This window comes from Amia ocellicauda, chromosome 9 (assembly GCF_036373705.1).
Source record: "Amia ocellicauda isolate fAmiCal2 chromosome 9, fAmiCal2.hap1, whole genome shotgun sequence".
Taxonomy (NCBI): domain Eukaryota; kingdom Metazoa; phylum Chordata; class Actinopteri; order Amiiformes; family Amiidae; genus Amia; species Amia ocellicauda.
In genome coordinates this window covers 43,065,620-43,086,374 of record NC_089858.1, presented here as the reverse complement: position 1 = coordinate 43,086,374, position 20,755 = coordinate 43,065,620, and the positions used below count along the sequence as shown (strand labels likewise).

Below are 20,755 nucleotides of genomic sequence, written 5' to 3'. Positions count from 1 at the left end.
ACACAATATGTGCAGGGTACTGTCTTTCTTCAAACACATGAAAATAAAGTAATTTCAGCCAAAAAAAACGATGTTTGGAGTTTTCATTCTAGGTTCATCCTGTGTTTTTTTCCCTGTACTGTTTTTGTATAGTTAACACCAAGAAGTGTATTTAGTTGTTTTATTTTCTTCTCCCTCAGATTAACTCTATCTGTCATCATTCAGGCTCTCTTTCTGTGGTTGTTTGCATTTGCTGATTAAATTGATGTTGAAGGTATGTTGACAATTCGACATTGATTCCATTTGCAACTAAATTTCAATGTTGTATACATTAGATTACATTACAAACAACGTTGTTTCAACGTCATATTTCAATGTTGAATATACACTCACCTAAAGGATTATTAGGAACACCTGTTCAATTTCTCATTAATGCAATTATCTAATCAACCAATCACATGGCAGTTGCTTCAATGGATTTAGGGGTGTGGTCCTGGTCAAGACAATCTCCTGAACTCCAAACTGAATGTCTGAATGGGAAAGAAAGGTGATTTAATCAATTCTGAGCGTGGCATGGTTGTTGGTGCCAGACGGGCCTGTCTGAGTATTTCACAATCTGCTCAGTTACTGGGATTTTCATGCACAACCATTTATAGGGTTTACAAAGAATGGTGTGAAAAGGGAAAAACATCCAGTATGCGGCAGTCCTGTGGGCGAAAATGCTTTGTTGATGCTAGAGGTCAGAGGAGAGTGTGCCGACTGATTCAAGCTGAAAGCAAAGCATTTGTGAAGCCACAACACGTACAACCTTGAGGCGGATGGGCTACAACAGCAGAAGACCCCACCGGGTACCACTCATCTCCACTACAAATAGGAAAAAGAGGCTACAATTTGCACAAGCTCACCAAAATTGGACAGTTGAAGACTGGAAAAATGTTGCCTGGTCTGATGAGTCTCGATTTCTGTTGAGACATTCAGATGGTAGAGTCAGAATTTGGCGTAAACAGAATGAGAACATGGATCCATCATGCCTTGTTACCACTGTGCAGGCTGCTGGTGGTGATGTAATGGTGTGGGGGATGTTTTCTTGGCACACTTTAGGCCCCTTAGTGCCAATTGGGCATCGTTTAAATGCCACGGCCTACCTGAGCATTGTTTCTGACCATGTCCATCCCTTTATGACCACCATGTACCCATCCTCTGATGGCTACTTCCAGCAGGATAATGCTCCATGTCACAAAGGTCGAATCATTTCAAATTGGTTTCTTGAACATGACAATGAGTTCACTGTACTAAACTGGCCCCCACAGTCACCAGATCTCAACCCAATAGAGCATCTTTGGGATGTGGTGGAACGGGAGCTTCGTGCCCTGGATGTGCATCCCACAAATCTCCATCAACTGCAAGATGCTATCCTATCAATATGGGCCAACATTTCTAAAGAATGCTTTCAGCACCTTGTTGAATCAATGCCACGTAGAATTAAGGCAGTTCTGAAGGCGAAAGGGGGTCAAACACAGTATTAGTATGGTGTTCCTAATAATCCTTTAGGTGAGTGTACATTGAAAATGTATTGTATTTGCAAATGGGATCAACATTGAATTTTCAACGGTGAATCAACATTGATGATTCAACGTTGATTCCATTTGCAAATACAACCAATTTTCAATGAAATTTCAATGTTGTCTATCTAACGTTGAATCAACGTAGGTTATTCCAAGTTGATCCAATGTTGATTCACCGTTGAAAATTCAACGTCGATTCCATTTGAGAATCCAATCAATTTTCAATGTATATTCAACGTTGAAATATGACGTTGAAACAACGTTGTTTCTAATGTATTTTGCCTGCTGGGTTAACTTTAAAACGAGGGCATAATAGACTGACATTAACATGCTTTGGGAAATGCAATTAAGATTGTTTAATTCATCGACTTGTCAGCATTATTGCACAATATAGTTTTCTGTAAAGTTTATTATTGTAACGGCTAGCGCCATGTCTTTAATTTGTATGTCAAGTTGTTCTGTGATTGTGCTGCACCGCAGCTGTGTCTCTCTCTCTCCTCTCCCCTGCTTTCCCTGCTATTCTGTCTCAAGCACTCATTGGTTGGGCCTGGACCAATGGTAGCACACTCCGGAGAGAGGCGGTGATTGGTCCGTTTGAAGCTCCCCTCCAACCTGCACTGAGGCTATAAAAAGTCATTGCCAGGACTGTTGTGTGTGTGTTCCTGAGTTTCCTCCAATAAATTTCTGTTGTACCAGTGTCTTGTGGTTATCCTTTTGCCGCCGCTAGAAAACCGAAACCGCTACATTATTCACTCTTTGTAGGCTGTAGGGTGTCATTGGAGCAGTAAACGTTACCCACGTTGGGATAGTCGCACCAGTTAAGGATGATGTAAATAGGAAACCCCCTAGTTACCTCCTTAGTCGCCGGGTGTGCAGCTTAATAATTGGATCAAACAATCAGATCAGTGGAGCCTGATCTTGATCTGCTTTGTACAATGCCTTTTCATGATCCGGAACCAGTGATCCCGGATCCAATCCTGTTTTTTGATTCTGTTAGTACAACTGGCCTCAGGATTTCAGAGACTTACACAGACACACTCCAGGAAAACACATATAGAGTGTTAGCATGCACCCAAGCCACTACAGCTCCTAGTAAAGGACTTCACAGCAATGGACAGGAGACAAACTGGGCGATAAGATCCAACCCAATACACCCGTCATTTCAACCACTCCCAGCTTCAACACCCAGACAGTACCCTCCAAGCACATCAGACCTGGAAAGATATCTGATTGAGTCAAATAGTCAGCTGAAGTTCAATGATCTCCCTGAGAACTACTGCACATGGAAATCATAATTTATTCACTCCACCAGAGACTTGAACCTGACCCCTGCAGAAGAGCTAGATCTACTGTTCAAGTGGCTTGGACCTGAGTCAGCTGAGTAGGCTATGAGAATCAGGCCTGTTAACATACACAATCCCACTGCAGGTCTCCAGATGGTGTGGTAAAGGCTGGAAGAGATATAAGGATCATCAGATGTTATTGAACATGCATTACTGAAAAAAGCAGAGGACTTTCCAATACTTACCAATAAGGAATTGAAAAGGTTCAGAGACCTAGGGGACATCCTCATTGGAGCTGGAGGCTGCCAAAACAGATGGATATCTGCCAGGCCTGACTTATTTAACCACAGCTCGTAGAGTCATCCCAATCAATGGAGAAACTCACCTACAACTTGATAGAGAAATGGAACAGCCTGGGGACAAAGTATAAAGTGGAACACAGAGTCACATACCCACCACTCTCCTTCTTCATGAAGTTCATCTGTGATGTGGCCAAGGCTCGCATTGACCCCAGCTTCCCTCTTACCCACAGTGTAGGTCCATAATCTGGTAAGACAGAGAAGCCCATGAAGTACAAGAACCGCATTCCAGTATCTGTATGTAAGACGGAGGTCTCATCTGAGTTTGAGGATAAACAAGGCATCTCATTTGGAAAAATGGTAAAGGACCCAGAGAAACAGTGTGCACTAAATAATAAGCCTCATCCCTTAAGCAAATGTCGCAGCTTCAGGACCAAGACACTGGATGACCTTACCTAAAAGAGAATACAATCTGTTTGAGATGCTGTGCTTTCACATGCCACATGGCAAAAGACTGAGAAAACAGTGACCTGTCCACACTACATCCAGGACCAGCTCCAGAATACTACAGATAACCCAGGTGGGGAGTGACAAATGAGCACAACTCCTGCAGCAACTCCTCAAAGTGCACAGACATATGTGGAGATGCAGTTAGCTCAAGATCTTGATCCAAAATATGTTTAGTCAGAGTGTATCCCAATGGCCACAGAGAAAAGGTAGTTGCAATGTATGCTGTCTTAGATAAACAGAGCAACAAGTCCTTAGCTAGGACAGAGTTATTTGATCTCTTCTCTATCACAGGAGGCCCAGACCTGTACACCCTCAAAACATGCTCAGGAGTTATGGAGACTAAAGGGAGGAGAGCAAGTAACTATGTTGTAGAGTCAATGACTCTCTCATTGAATGTGATATGCTTCCTGATGACAGATTAGAGATCCCCTCTCCTGAAGTAGCACGTCACTATTCTTACCTCAAGCCAGTAGCTGACAAGATCTTAGCGCTCGACCCAGATGCTGACATCCTTCTCCTGTTAGGATGGGACATATTGAGAGTGCATAAGGTCAGAGAACAATACAATGGACCCCACAACGTGCCCTATGCGCAGCGGCTTGACCTCGGCGTGGTGGTCATCCAAGAGGTATGTCTCGGGAGAGGTCATGAGCCCGCCAATGTAACATCTACAAGACGAACATGCTGCAGAACTGACAAATGTCATTCCTCACCCCCTGCACTAAAAGCATGTATATAAAAGAGAGAATTGACACAGAAACACAACATTATGGTTCCCAGAGGAGCCCTGAGACTGTCATCTGGGGGTTACAGTGTTTGAGAGAACACAGGAAGATGACAGGATAGCCTTATCCTTAGAAGATGCAGTCTTCCTCGAGACCATAGACAAGGAAGCGTACATGGATGAATCAAACAGCTGGGTGGCACCCTTCCCTTTCCATTCACCCCGTCCTCACCTTCTGAACAAGAGAGACCAAGCAGTAAAACGTCTTCCCTCACTGTGGTGAACCATGGAGAAAAAGACATTCCTCACCTTCACACAGAAGATGTTCAACAGTAATCAAGCTGAGCCAGCCCCATCCTTAGAGGAAAAATAAGAGTGTTTGTACCTACTCATATTCGGAGTGTATCACCCTTAGAAACCAGGTCAGATACATGTAGTATTCGACTCCAGTGACAAGAATGAAGGTGTCTTCCTCAACGATGTCCTACTCAGTGGGCCAGACCTGAATAACACCCTCCTTGGAATCCTCATCCAGTTTAGGAAAGAACCCATTTCAGTCACAACAAATGTTCTATCGCTTCATTGTCTGCCAAGACCACAGAGATTACCTACGCTTCTTGTGGTGCAAAGATAATGACTTTAACAGGGATGTGACTGAAAGTGCATGTGTTCGGCAACTTGCCTGCAACAGCAACTTGCCTGCAGTGGGAATATATGGCCTGCGCAGGTCTTGTTTCTATGAAGTTTATATGTCGATGATGGTATTTGCAGATGATACTAAAATAGGTGGCACAGCAGATACAATCTCGGCAGGACAGGCTATTCAAAGGGACTTCAATAACATTCAGCTGTGGGCCGACACCTGGCAGATGAAATTCAATGTGGACAAGTGCAAGGTAATACATCCAGGTAACAATAATGTCCACTATAATTACACTATGGGAGGAATAGAACTAGATGAAGTAATGCATGAGAGACCTAGGAGTCAATGTGGACTCCTCACTTTCTCCATCCAAACAATGTGGGGAAGTAATAAAAAAGGCAAACCGGATGTTAGGGTATATTGTCAAAAGTGTAGAATTTAAAACAAGGGAAGTAATGTTAAGACTGTACAATGCGCTAGTTAGACCTCATCTGGAATACTGTGTACAGTTCTGGGCACCACACTTCAAGAAGGATATTGCTGCTCTAGAGGCAGTTCAGTGGAGAGCAACCAGACTTATTCCAGGTCTGAAGGGAATGTCCTACTCGGAGAGACTGAGGAAATGGAACCTTTTCACCATGGTACAGAGGAGACTACATGGGGACTTGATTCAAATCTTCAAAATCATGAAAGGCATCGACCACATCAAACCAAAGGAGCTTTTCCAGTTCAGCAGAGAAATTAGGCATCAAGGCATTCGAGACAGAAAACAGGAGACACTTCTTCATACAGAGAGTTGTCACCATCTGGAACAAACTCCCCAGCGATGTGGTAGAAGACTGGATAGGATCCTTGGATCACTCAGTTATTAATGGACACCTAATGAGCATGATGAATCAAATGGCCTCCTCTTATTTGTAAACTTTCTTATGTTCTTATGACAGATTTTTTTTTTTTTTTTTTTTTTTTAACTTTTTCTACTTATCTGACAGGGCTGGTAGAGACGGTGTTCCCCCGGTGGTCACCTGGGCGCGAGACAGAAAGCAGTGCACCTGTGGAGAGAGACACGCTGGGGAAAAGGATAGTAGAGGGACGTGAATAGGAAAATAATATTGGTAGTGTGTTTGGTTTCACTTACCCAGCCTCAACGACGCAGACCTTCTGAATGTCCTTTCCTAGTTTCTCTCTCCCTTCCCAGGAGTGGTGGCACTACAGAGCCTGGTCTAGTGGCTGACATAGTGGAAGGGGGACCCCGTACTGCCAAGCCCCCTAGAGATCCACCTGCTATGAACTTGAATGGACATTTGTGACTAAGACTAATTTCTGCACATTTGCACCGTGATTCTGGGACTTTGACTTCTGGGGGGACCAAGACAGAGTTAGTTTTTAGTATAGTTTTAGTGGGGGTTCTTTTAGGATTAGTTTTAGTGTTTTAAGTGCCTGTCTTTTTGTGTTTTGTTTTTTAGATTGCTGGGCAATCGCCTACTCTTAAAGGTGGTTTTAATCATTTTTATTGTTAGTAGTAGGGCCTCTTGCCTGGCACCCAATGTAATAAACTTGTGTGTAACTCTGAATTTTGACTCTGTGGTGTGTGCATTGGGATCTTGCTAAAGCCTGCGCGGGGAGAGGGGGGGAATAGTGAGACCCCCTTCTCACTGAAAAAAAATAGGGGTGGCATGGTCATGTGACGGTGACAATTCCCCCCTTTGTCATCGTCACAATTCCTAAGAAGAGGTATCCTGTTGAAGAGTCCAAATAATCAAGAGATGTATTTTCAATCAAGAGGAATTTATTACGAGCAGCTGCACGGACGAGGTGTTCGAGAGGCAATCTCAAGAACAGTCTTAGAGAAGTTACAAACTACAGACACTTTTATGCAAACCAGACAGGAGAGAAAGATAACAGGGTCCACATGTCTGTCTCGTGATGAGTGGAAGCTCAGTTTCTGCCTGACAACTGGTCAGGAACACCCATATATGGCTAAACCAAGGAAAACTTAAGGCATACATAATACGTACAAGGCAAATCTCTGGTGAGAGAACTATCCACTGAACAGTATGCCTGGGATCCTCCACTTCCTGAGGAAAAAGAAACACAATGGAAAATGTGGAAAGACACATTGACATAGCTCAAACAACTCAACATCACAAGACCCTGTCCCTGTCTCTCTACTCTTCACACAGAAGAGAGAACTATGTGTCTTTTCAGATGCTTCTACGATAGCAATAGCAGCTGTAGCCTATCTTAGTAGTAGTAGAAGTAGTAGTATCTGAGTTGTAGGCATAGAAAACCATTGTCATGTAGGGTTTGTCATGGGAAAATCCAAACTGCCATGCCCCACTCAGACTATTCTCAGATTAGAGCATTGTGTCACCATCCTATCAGTTGAGTTGGTAGACCTGATATTAGAGGAGATGGATGAGATTCATTCAGTGAAGTTTTACATGGACAGCAAAATTGTGCTAGACCACAACACCTCCAGAATATTCAATGTCTATGTTTATAACAGAGAGACTTGCATCAGAAAGTCATTAGGGAACAAGTGAAGGGAGCCTATTCGAGCTTTTTGTGCCCTTTAATGATCCCTTCGGTGGAGTATACAAAAGAGTACACTTATGCGGAAGTGTTTTAGCGCTGAAGTCCCTGAACCCTTTGCGTTAAAGTCGAGACAAGTCAATTGGGGAAATATGGCAGTGGCGGGTGCATATAAATGTAATCCTAGCTAGACAGTTATAGATATTGTTAAATTATGTATAAAGGAAATGATAATACATAGATAGATAATAAAAATTATTATATATTCATGATTTAAATATATGATTAGAAAGTTCAGCCAAAAAACTTGTCAGCACGTATCAATTAATTAATTACTGAAGCAGTAGCCTAGTAACTTGGAAATATATTGTTTGTTAATATCACCTCCTAATTATTATTATTATTATTATTATTATTATTATTATTATTATTATTATTATTATTATTATTATTTAAATTAAATACATAGACAGATGACTTGAAAAGATTGCGTACTTTTTCGGTCAAAGGCAAAGGCTGAAGTGTGTCCCATTGAACCCTCCACCCACTCACTCAAGTACGCACTCTGTGACGTCAGCACAATGTCACGCCAAGTGTACACTTGTAGAAGGGTGTAGGGAGCAAGTGAGCAGCCGACACGCACTCCTCCGAAATCTCAAAAGCGCGAAGCGCGTCTCTGTGGTCCTGTGCGTCAAGGAAGCGTTAATTGGTTGAGCCGGGAGATTCTGACAGCCACGGACTCAGTGCTCAGCTCAGTGCTGGGGCGACCGGAGTACGATGTCTGTTAGGCGCTGCAGCAGGTCAGATGTATGGTCTCCTCATCCACGAAACGCATTTGTGGACATAATGAGTATTTTGTCACTCGAACTGCCCACGTATTTCGTGCTTGGCAATTTTGGATGAAAGGTAAAATGTACTTTGCTTTCCGTGGACGGAATGAACAATTAGCATCATGATCAAACAGGTGACTGATCAAAGCATCGATCCAGAGACCTGGGTTTGCAACATGATCAAGACTAAAGGAAAGTTAGAAACTTGCTGAGCTGATCAGACGAGAACTATATCAGGTGCAAATCTAATACAATAAATAATGATAATAATGAATATATGATGTGTAGAAAATCGCGTGTTTAACCAATCAACGTGATTATAAATATTTGACAATTACTAATTTGATTACAATGCTGGTCTGGCGGTTGGAGAATAACACATTTATAGCTCATTCATTTTGAGGAGTTTAACAGCTGAAAATGCAATTTGTATTTGTCTATGTGTGTAGTTTCTGTAACATGTCATTAACAGTATGTGTTAATTTACAAACATACAATCGTAGGTACACCATAGATAACGGGTTTCATTTTTTATCGATTGTGATGTGGTAAATGCGACACTGCCCCCTATCCACGCTTCAACGTTACGTCCAAGTATGTTGGTAGACACCTGTGATCGTCTGCGTACGATGCCCGCGCATGTACGCAAAGACGCAGAAGTATAAATCAGCCTTAAGCCTCAAGTAATATATTCTTAAAATATAACCATCCATTTTCAACAGAATCTTTATACAGGCTTCTTTTCCCTGGTCAATTGCTTGACTTTTTTGTCACCGAGAAAGAAATCTAAAACGATGTAAAAGCACTAAATCTGGATTTTTATATAGAGATATTGTTTGGTGATTGTTTAGGGCACTTTGAGATTGTACCATTTCACTTGCTTCTTGTTTCTTTCTTGTGTCATGTGTATTGTAAATAATATTGTGCATTTGTCATTATGTCATGTACATTTTTTACTTCAGCTATGCTCTCATGAGAATATTTCATGGTTTAATTTTATGCTGCTATTTGTAATTTTATGACAAGCAAACAGATTTTGCTTGAGGCTTTATGTGCAGATCTGCCCAGGGCTTGAGATGTTCCTGGGGAAGCAGACTTCTTGCAGGGATCATCTCAGTGTTAACAGTGAGTGCCGCCATGATTACATCTTTCACACAGCAGGCTTGTGGAGTGCTACAGTGGTCTTGCATGAGAGACGCTGCCAACACACGGGGGGCTTATCTGATCTCTTCAAGTGGCCTTGGTCTCCTCTCTGTCTGCTCCTAAAGCAGTTCAGAGTAAGGCATTCCCATTATCTCCTAATTCTGTTGTGGTTCTGCATGTAGGTATCATTGCCCATGGGCTTCATTCTGACTCACTGGTTCACAAGACCTTAACCAAACCAAATATTAACTAGTAGCCTTTGAACAAGATACGTTAGTAACAGTCTTCTCCAAATGAATTAGAAATGGGTTTGCTCCAATTAATAGATTTCAATCTTATATACAAAATGTGAGATTTAAAAGTTTTCATATGTGAATTGTAAAGAACAAAGAACTGCATGGTACACTGATATAGATATTAAGAGACCTTTTTCAATGTTGTGATTTTTTTTAAGTGCTGTGAAATATTTAATTAATTCATGTTATATGCATGTAGATGAACAACTAAACTTCTGTCAAACACTCTGGCTAATGAAAGGTGATATTTAGAGATGTTGTACTTGTTCAATGGTTTTCTGCTGTGAAGTTGGGACAAGAGTTATATGGCCCTTGTATTTAGGTCCAAACATTGTGTTGAAAAACATTACTGCTCTACAATTTTGATGCTCATCACTCTGTCTGACTGAATCTTTAATCACACACACACACACATACACACACAAACACACACACACACACACACACACACACACACACATACACACATATATATATATATATATATATAATTTGTTACAGAAGATTTTAAATTCAAACACATCTGCTTTACACCACTTGAAAGAAATGGTGAAGTGGCTAAGACGTGATGTTCATCAGTCATACCGTGATAGACAGATACATGTTTGATTTGTTTAATTTATATGTATGTGGTTTCAACACACTACACTCAAGCATAAACCATCTTAAACCATTTAAAAATCGCCCTTGCAAGTTTTAATGTAGGTTGCCATTTTTTTCACTATTGTCACTGGGCTTTCAGTGTGATCTATACAAACTAGAGTTTGAATGTGACTAAATCTTCACATCTGAGATTTTAATGAAAAATATAGATGTATATAGTTTATCATTCAAGTTTCTTTGTGATAGGAACTGATTCAGTTGAAGACCTGTCTTTATCTTAACAGGTAAGAACAAAACTTCAACTTGCAGTGCTAGAAAACAATTACAAGACTGTTTTGTACCCTATTAATTATGCATGTCTCTTTTCTATGCAATAAAACCTTTGGTCACATAATCATCTTGACTAGTAAGAAAGGAAGTACACATAACATGTGGCACCTGTCAAAGCACATGGCAAAACAGCCACAAGGTAAATTCATTTGGGGTGGTAAGACTTTTTAAAGTGTTGTGACAGAGTAAAATTTTAATTTTAATTTAAGTGATAAGTTTAAGTAATTAAATATTGAAAAACATAAGAAAACTGTTTGTCATTTATAAATGACATTGTACAACTTAATTGATTTATTATGAACTTGAATTTTAATCGAAAAGGACATAAGTTCACACTTGCACCACACTGTGAAAGATTGAGCAATTTATTAGAATTAATATTGGAATTTAAAATGTTGTACTTAGATTGTATATTTCACAAATTGCTGACGCCATAGGTGGGAACAAACAAAAGTACATGTATACCTTATTTATTATGCTATACAGGTACTGATAATGACCCAAACAGAGATGGTCCCTTCAGTTGAGACCCGAGCTTGACCTTGTTCAGAAGATTGATATGCTTTGTGTGAAGGTACTTTGGATCTAGTGAAGAGAATATGAGGCTTGGACCTGCCAAACACAAAATAAATCCACCTTCAACTCCAGCAGAATCATTCAAATGGTGGAAACATTAAGAGAAAGCAAGGTTGCCAAATCTTATATCTGTGTATGAAGGTCAAACTTGTAGACCCTTCAGGACCAAGTGCATTCTTTGCATTGTGACTTGCCCCTATAATCACAGGCCACTGTTAGATTTTTCATGTTAAATTGAATAGTGAACCATTACTGAATTGAAATTGTTGCTTTATTTTCAGAGGGTATTATGTCACTTCAATTACATCTTTTGAAAATGAAAATCATTTTTTGTATTATTATTATTATTATTATTATTATTATTATTATTATTATTATTATTATTATCTCGGATTAAACAAATTTTGCATTCTGTAGATATTGATATTAATTAATGTAAACCTCTTAGATTTAGTCTCCAGATTTCCTCCAGTCAAGGAAGAGAGTCTGGGTGAAATATTATTTAACAGAAGAACAATAATATCTTTCATTATACAAACTGGGGGTCTCCCCCTGGTCTTCTCTCCTTGAAAACGACTTGGTTTACTGGTTTTCATTCAACTACTTCATTCAAGAATTGAATTAATTAGATTAACATGAACTTTAGGCACCAATTGAAGACACCTATACAACCTAAATTGTTGTTTCTCTCCTGGGTTGGGGTTGCATATCACTGTACTGACTGGACAACAAAAGCAGAATATTTTAATTTGCAATTGTGTGTTGTGTCTACTATTTGATGTCATAGCTTCAATCATATTAAACAACAAGGAAACTGAATCAATGCAAAAATGTATTAATTGGTGTAGCTTGGTGCTACAGAATATGGAAATATAGAATAGACTGCACTATAGCAGAATATAATAGAATATAGATAGTTTTTTTTCCCCCATGATTTTTAATTTATGCAGGTGTGTCCAACCCTTCTGCTGTAGAGCCACAAAATCCACAGGTTTATTTATTTATTTATTTGTATTTTTGTTACATTACATTAACTGCATAATTGAGCCAATTGTGGGTCTTAATTTGGCACAATGTCTGTGTATTCAGGGTATCCAGTGATTGGTGATTTTGAGAGACTCCTAAAACCTGCTCTTCAGGGACAGGGGTTGTCCACCCCTGCTTTGCTTTATTGAGAGATGATGATGATGATGATGATGATGATGATGAAGATTATGATGATTACCAGTCGATGTCATCAGGTGTGTCAATGGAGGAATTATATTACAATATGTTGTCTTTGTACACCTACCTTTGCCAGAAAAGATCTAGACAATTGTACTTCTCTGTATTTTTGCACTTATGTTGTAAGTCGCCCTGGATAAGGGCGTCTGCCAAGAAATAAAAATAATAATTTATGTAAGGATTTAAGGTTTAGAGTTACTCCGAGGTGTAAAGCATTTATGTTTACATGACAGGAAACGATATTAACCGGCAAGGTACTGGTTCGCTCGACACGAAAGAATGAATTGATATGGAGTTTGTTGCAGCATTGTAAAAGGTCACGCTTTTACAAAAGCACAGTTAAGGTGTTACATTTTTACCAATAGACACTTAATGTAATGCTTAATTACTTTCCTCTATGTATATTTTATTCCGACAAACTGCATATTAATTACATGCTGTCAGATATTAATTTACGTTGTTAAATAGTTATTAGTTAATGCCGTGGGAGATTCCCATACATTTCAAATACATAATGTTAGAGCGTGCATTTTCTATTTAAAACAGTTCACATGCAAATTACCATTTAGATGGTCAAATAATGTTTTCATATAATATTATATATATGGAATATATATATATATATATATATATATATATATATATATATATATATATATATATATATATATATATAATATTATATGAAAATATATTCTGAATGTTACACTAATACAGTAATACTATTTATTGTAATGCAATAAAAACAAACAAACTGATTAAAATATCCTATTCATTATTCACATAATTAATAAGACTAAATATTACCTTGATCATATTGTTAAATATCTTAAAAAAGGTCCCTTTTTACTTTTAAGCCTTGGAGCTTAATGTCACCCTCTGCCTTCTTCTCGATCGATTTAAGATTGATCAGATTGGAAAACGGTTCAGTGCTTGATTGAAAGCGACAAAAGGAGGCGAGACAGACTGTCTCCATTTGTATTTACCCATACCTGCAGGTCCTGTAGGTAGGGCCAGGTGACGGTGTAGTCCGGGCAGTTGCTGGCCGTGTCGCCCTTTATGCTTTTGTTTAGTCTGAAGGACAATGACTTCCCATTTGATAAGATGTATGTGGCTCGACTTAAAAAGCCAATCGCCTCCATGTGAACTATGTGAGGAACACTGTTAGGACAAGGAGCTTAAAAGCTTTGCAGAAATGTACCTTTATGTGTTTTCTGGTAAATGGCAAAAACAACCCGCTGTTTGTATTTTTGTGAAACAATGATACATTAAATGTATGCTAGAGATAATGTTTGCTTATGCATTGGTGTATGCATTTATTTTCTTTAAATATTAAAATTAAAAATTATAAGATCTGGATGATAATTATGATGATAATTACCATTATTATTGGTAGTAGTAGAAGTAGTAGTGTTATTATTATTATTATTATTATTATTATTATTATTATTATTATTATTATTATCGAATTAATGTTGGTAATATTCTGAAGCCTTTCAATACAAAATCTAAATTAGGTTTAAGTCCATAATAGTTTAATTGAACTGACTGAACCGATAATTTGATTACCTTGATAGTTGATTAAGTATTTCTAGATTCATTTAAAGTATAATATTTATGTCTACGTTTTATGTATTTATTTTTGGTATTGCGTGTTGAAGAACACTTTAATACAAAGACATATAAAGACATAAGCCTACGTTAAAGAATTTCATTAAATGTAAGATGCTTAGGTGAACTCAATACAGTTTTCGAGTTTTATTTAATAATAATGCTTAAGAAGTTATACAATTATTAATAATAATATTTTTAAAAAAACTACTAGAAGCGTGGGGTTTCTTTTTAACTTAAGCAAATATATTATGGTTGCTAAATTTAGTTCTAGACCTAATATGTTACATGTTTGTTCAAGGACAACACAACTGTGTGTTAAAATTCACCAAAGCACAACACAATAGTGTTTTTTCGGTGTGTAAAATACACATTTTAACACAAAGTTGTGTTGGCCTTGAACTAACTCAGAATGTGTTACATTTAACATTAGTTCAAGAGTATAGGCCAATGTTTTGTTTTTGTTTTGTTTTGTTTTGTTTTTATAAATATTAAGAAATATAGGGTTAAAATGCACAGTGCTCATAGAACTATATGAGAAAATATTTATTCCATGTAAAACAGGCTAACTAATACGCGGAACATATATTTAACCCGGTCTGTTTACGTACGAACTGCAAACTTCAAGATCAAAATATCAACCTACTGTATTTTGTAAGATACGGAGTTCCATATATATATATATATATATATATATATATATATATATATATATGAGACGACGCTGTGAGGAAGATAAGTCGAAACACGTAAGCATCATGATGTTCACTTTTTCTCCAGTAAATTATGTTTTTGTGACATCGGTCAATGTGGACTGTTTTTAGAAGGGAGCTGCTGTCCATACTTCATTGAATGGTTTTCCATTAGAGGATAATCGGTTTCACATATATATATATATATATATATATATATATATATATATATATAAGTAATTTGATTAACTTATCGAATTGTGTTCTCTGCACATTAAAAACATTAAAAAGCATTCCGGAGAAGTTTATCTATTTGTTGTGGAAGTACATTGTTGGTTTTATAGTGTATGATATATAAACAACGATGGTGTTTTTTAAGAGCATATTATAAATCTTGGTTCACTAAATATATTATTCATATGACAGTTTTTCCAGTCAAGGGCTATGTAAATCCTTACTAGTCTACCCCGATAATATTTTCCAATTCAGGTCACTTCATAAACTCCTTTCATATGACTTATAATATATTTTGCACATATCCTCGTTATGTAGGCTACCTTTAAAAATATAAACTAAATGTTTCGGTTATAAACAACAATACTTTACAAACTTCTTATCTTGCCCCATCTCATTGCCTCCTTCATCAAATGTTTATGTTTGTTTTCCCATGTTTCATGATTGTTTAATACACTGTAGTTTAAAGCTGTATGTAATGTATGCATTACATTTGTAGATATGTAAAGAAAAAAAGTCACATTTATAATTTGATTAAGCATTAAGTTATAGGTAAGGGGAATTGTTTATATTTGCTCAATTTAAAATTTCCCTTACTTTTAATATATAATACTACTCTATCAGTTTCATAGCTTTCAACGACTCGCAACATGCAGCAATAATTGCAGCATCAGATACAGATCTTCGTGTTTCATTCTATGAAGTTCATTAGCTCTATTATATTCATTACTTTTCCTCCCACCCTCACAATCACTGACAGACAGTACATTGTATTATACTTCAGTTATATGGACTTCAAATTTAGATGTATTTTGTCCAAATTAAACTAATAACGATGATATCTTTGAAGATGAGTTCACGTGTGTATCATTTATTACACTTACGTTAACTACAGAGTTCGTTGGAATACATGGTATTGGGAAAATTATCATCTGCATTATCTTATCTTAGTTTATCTTATCTGCACACCCGAAGAATAAAACAAATCAAAACAATGCAAACATATATTGGCTGATTTATAATAATTTCCCGACATTTGAAAATATATAGCAGTTTATTTTTCAAATCAATAATTGTTTATTGTGTCACATTTATTGCTTAAGTGGACATAGCCCATTGCAGCATATGCGTGTAAAGCAAAAAATCAACAACTGATTTCTTTTTACAAAAATATTAATATTTATTTTACAAAAATCTTATCCACAAACATTTTTAGGTTTGTTTTATATAGATAAGTTGAATTTTGAATTGTAATTTGCATGTCTGTGTTGTATGATATACTATATTTACAACGTCTCACCACGCTCTGATTCCTTGCAGCGTGGCCTGTAGATGGCTTTGTTGAGTCAAGGGACCCTGCTGTCCCACGCCGCCCATAGTGATATTCATGTTGACGATATGACTGGCGGGTTGTGTAGAAGTTGGCACCGGGGACACCCCTGCGTAAGTGCAACTATATGGGCTGTTGCCATAGCCACTGTAGTATGTATTGTATGGGTAAGGGCTTACGGTTACATTGTAAGGGGCTGTGTACGTTTGGGATCCTCCAAGGCAGGGTTTCCCATCACGAACTAACACCGGAACGGCTACCCTTCTTGGTGGAGGCGGGTGCCCGACTAACTCCAGCGACTTGTCTTGCCTCTGTCGCTTGCACTTGTATCTTCGGTTCTGAAACCAGATTTTCACCTGGGTGGAGGTTAGCTTGAGCATGCAGGCTAAGTGCTCCCGTTCAGGCGCTGACAGGTACCGCTGCTGTTTGAAGCGCCTCTCCAGCTCGAACACCTGGGCCTGAGAAAAGAGCACCCGTGGTTTTCTCCTCTGTCGATGCTTGGGTCGCTCAGGGTAAAAGTCTCCTCTCTCCCTCTCCTCTTCAAGGCCACAGCTGCCTAGGGTTTGAAGACAAATGGTTTAGGCACAACTATCCAGTTTAGTAATCAAATGAATTGCCTTTTGTGTAAATACTTGATTAAGGATACATATATATATGCACAATATTAATTAAGGGTTTAACACACATTGTATCAAAATGTTAACACCTACAGTTTGTCCCAAAAGGAATAACATGCAATCACAGCTGGCAGGGTTTATCAGATGAATGTATTTAATTTATTGCATTTTCATTTTGAATTTATTACTGATTGAAATACTTAACCATTGTACAACTGTATGGCTAATTTTTTACACTCCAATTAAAAACGAACAGTATTTGACACAGTTTTTAATCTTTTATATACCTAATTTTATTTTAAGTTCTACCGCTAGTCCCAGTGGAAGAGACGATAGAAAAAGCGTATTTAGACGTGTCGGTTAACGCTTATTTAATTATGCTTAGCTATTAAAGATAGGTTTTCTATTGTCTAATTGACCAGAATCTGTAATATTGTACGATCAATTTAAAAGTATGACCAGTGTGCAAGTCGAACTTGTAATATTTGTATATATTTATGGCCTGTGTATATATTTAGGTATGTATTAGTTTGTTTGTTTGTTCGTTTGGTTTATTATTTGTTTGTTTATTATTCGTTATTATTCGTAATAATAATTATATAATATAATGTGATTTTTTAATATTTCCCACATGGCCACCTGTGAATAGTTGACCTGGACCTGGAGTTACGTTAATTTACAATAATTTAAACTGGTCAATATGTTTTTGTAAAACGTGTTTTCTAATAAGTAATGTTAACAAAACGAACTATTGTTAATTTTACGACACACATTTTATTTTTATTTTTAAACTCCACACTGCGCCATCTGAACACTGTAATAGCCACATTAAATGTAACGGCAGATTAAAATGCTACCATTATAAGTAGATCTATTCATTGAAGTACATGGTAAATATATTTATTTAAAAATTCATGTTTTCTTATTTTAAGTCAAACTTAACATAAATTGGAAACAATGTTTGTGATTAAGATGTATGACATTATACCTTTTAAATACATTATAATGTATGTAAATTATTAGATAATCACGCACATGATAGTTGCTTGTTTAGTCACTAGTTTCAGTACTTCTAAACTCATCTGTCTTGGCTAATTTTGCTATATGTAGACAGAATGATTCATACAGGATATTGTTATCAATTCAGGATCCAACGATTCGATGGATTCTCTTCTAATAAGCATGCAGACATTCGCCTTAACAAGACAATCAAAGCAGCTCACCTGGGTCCTCGATTGGGTCGATTTCCTCCTGTGTCGGGGAGCTACATGAGCCGCTAACAATATCAAACTCGTCCGAGTTAATATGGCGTTTCACTGGCTCCCCGACAGCACAGGACAGCTTGTCCGGACTGTACAGCATGTCGGAGCTTTTATGTCCGATGTGCATATATTGTGGCGTTTGCATGGAAGAAGCATCCAGTTCTTGGACTAGAAATCCTTGTTGGTGGAAAAAATTGTTGGAGTGCTGTTGCTCCAGCTTCAGGATGTCCTTAACAGAGAAAGGTGTGGACGTCATGGGGCTAGGAAGCATCCCTGGTGGAAATGGGAAATCAATAATAGCAGAAAAGGGAGTCGAAGAACAGCAAATAATTAGGCTATAGCCAAACGAGGAGACTTGAAATCTTCACCTTCTCTATTGAGAGTGGCCCGTTGAAAATGTGTTTCTGTGAAGGAGAAAGGAAGCGAGATGTCTCCGAACTGTTGGACGCACTGTCGGTTAACCTGTCTGAATGAGGTCGTAATGAGAGCACAGATTTACCTTCCTGTGCTCAGTGTAGGGGGCTTCCTGCAACAGCCATTAGCAAATTATGAGACGTGTGGTGGGTGCTACAACATGACCTCATCTCAGAGACACGCCCAAGAACATACATGAGTTTATGCAGTATTATGCTGCAAACAAATCCAAGGATTGATGTCATTCATTTTCGATTTGAACAATGTAAAAGCGCATTTACGCGCGTGTATAACGTAAAACAATCAGCAATGTCAGGAGTTGCCTATTATATGAGGGACAAATGTTTTACGATAAATCTAATATTTTTATACAAATAAATATACATAACTATGCACATGCAGCGTATGAGGTGAATGCAAATATTACTTAATTACAGAAGAGCTGTATTTAACCCAGCACTTGGGATGGAAAAACTGAAGAATAAAGAACTTGAATATACATGTTTAAGTCTATATTATATATAGAATATTTAAATTTAATGTAGTAGGTTATGCGAGGTATTGTGTAGTGTTGTATTCATAACCTGAACACGGTCATTTTGTCCGTGTTGTCAACCCCCCACCCCTTTAAAGCTCTGGAAATTATCCAAATCGCTTCTAACAATTGCCTAGAAGCGCTACTTCCGATGCCATCTCCTCAGGCAGTGTTAGCTTCTACAGAGCTCCTTCGGGCCTCGTTTGATCAGTGTTTGCTTTGCTTATCGATGGCCCTTATATCTGACAGCCACGGCAGATAGTGAAGGAGCCAGACTGTTTCTGGTCGAATACAACAATAGGATAGAAATAGAAACATTGGAGAGAAGGACTAACCCGCATCTCGGTGATGTAACTTCCATTATTATCACATTAATGTATTTACAGCCTTTTCAGATAAGGAGGCTGATAAGACACAGAGCTGAGAGATACAGACCACCCCTCGGCTCTGACGCCAAGTGCATTCGGCTAATTGCTTCTTTTAACATCAGGATCCAGATCACAAAACGGTGGACATTACAATATAGCATTACTTCTGAACACACTTCAACTGACACGTTACACTTCGTTACTTCTCAAGCTATTCACCATGAAATTGCTGTGCTTTGTTAACTCTTATGCTGTTATTGTGAAGTCATTTCACCAGTAGTAGAGAGTAGGTAATGGTTAAGCGTTTAAAATGTTTACTGTAATTTTAAAATTGTGATATTTGCAATATATATATACACACACATTAAAACTTAAAGACGTATTATCTTTGCCAAACTTTATTTTTCTATATGTGAAACATTACATCAATTGAAATTCCTCGTCCAGGACTCAGTTGGTGTCTGCCTGCCTGTCTTCACAAAAAGTGGTCAACCCGGAGCGCCCACCACTGTTCCGATTGTTTTCAATACAATATTGATGATATGTGTTATATATAATATTAGTAATAATATAATAAAATAATATTATAGAAAGTATTTATTATAATTCTAAATAGGCCTACACTTGTTTAAATTCCTACAACTAGTAAAAAGGTCAAAATGTATACAAAGGCGTGTTTTGAATTGGAACAAGCACAATTTGATATGCCATACACATTTTCCCAACACTGTGGGCACACTTATTAAATTACATTTCCTGTTAATCACTTATCATTACTACCAATTCAGTATAGAACTTTTAATTGAAACATACAATGTGTAAAGTTTCTAAATACCATGTTCTATTTTAATACACTTTAATCTAAACACACTAGGATCTACGTTTTCGATGTTTAACAGTCTGAGGAGAATTCAAAGTTAAATATTATTATAAATTAACATTGGAATGATATTCTGTTCTACTACCTGATAACTCCAATGCATAAGGGATTCCTTTCAAGTATCATTTGAGGAACTATCATGCAGTTCCCAGTCTCAGAAATTTCCCAATAAGGCATACATAAATACATACATTTATAATCGATAACGGCCCAAATAAATAGATCAGTTCGATTACTGTTGTCAAAACCTTAAAACTTTAGTTTTATCCTTA

The 20,755-nt window shown here is 37.6% G+C and overlaps 1 protein-coding gene across 1 annotated transcript; it reads right to left on the bottom strand.

Moving 5' to 3' along the window:
- Positions 1 to 16,318: 16,318 nt before the first annotated feature.
- On the bottom strand, positions 16,319 to 18,809 carry nkx2.7 (NK2 transcription factor related 7). Its single transcript, XM_066712562.1, has 2 exons — positions 18,248 to 18,809; positions 16,319 to 16,963 (listed from the first exon to the last, which is right to left on the bottom strand). Exons 1-2 carry the CDS (start codon positions 18,555 to 18,557, stop codon positions 16,374 to 16,376), a joined length of 900 nt encoding a protein of 299 aa, XP_066568659.1. The 5' UTR covers positions 18,558 to 18,809; the 3' UTR covers positions 16,319 to 16,373.
- Positions 18,810 to 20,755: the final 1,946 nt, after the last annotated feature.

Bases quoted from the DNA above. Each gene is read 5' to 3' on its own strand.
- nkx2.7 (XM_066712562.1), bottom strand. From the start codon at position 18,557: ATGCTTCCTAGCCCCATGACGTCCACACCTTTCTCTGTTAAGGACATC. The intron at 16,964-18,247 runs GTGAGCTGCTTT...TTCAAACCCTAG, and splicing joins CGACCCAATCGAGGACCCAG to GCAGCTGTGGCCTTGAAGAG.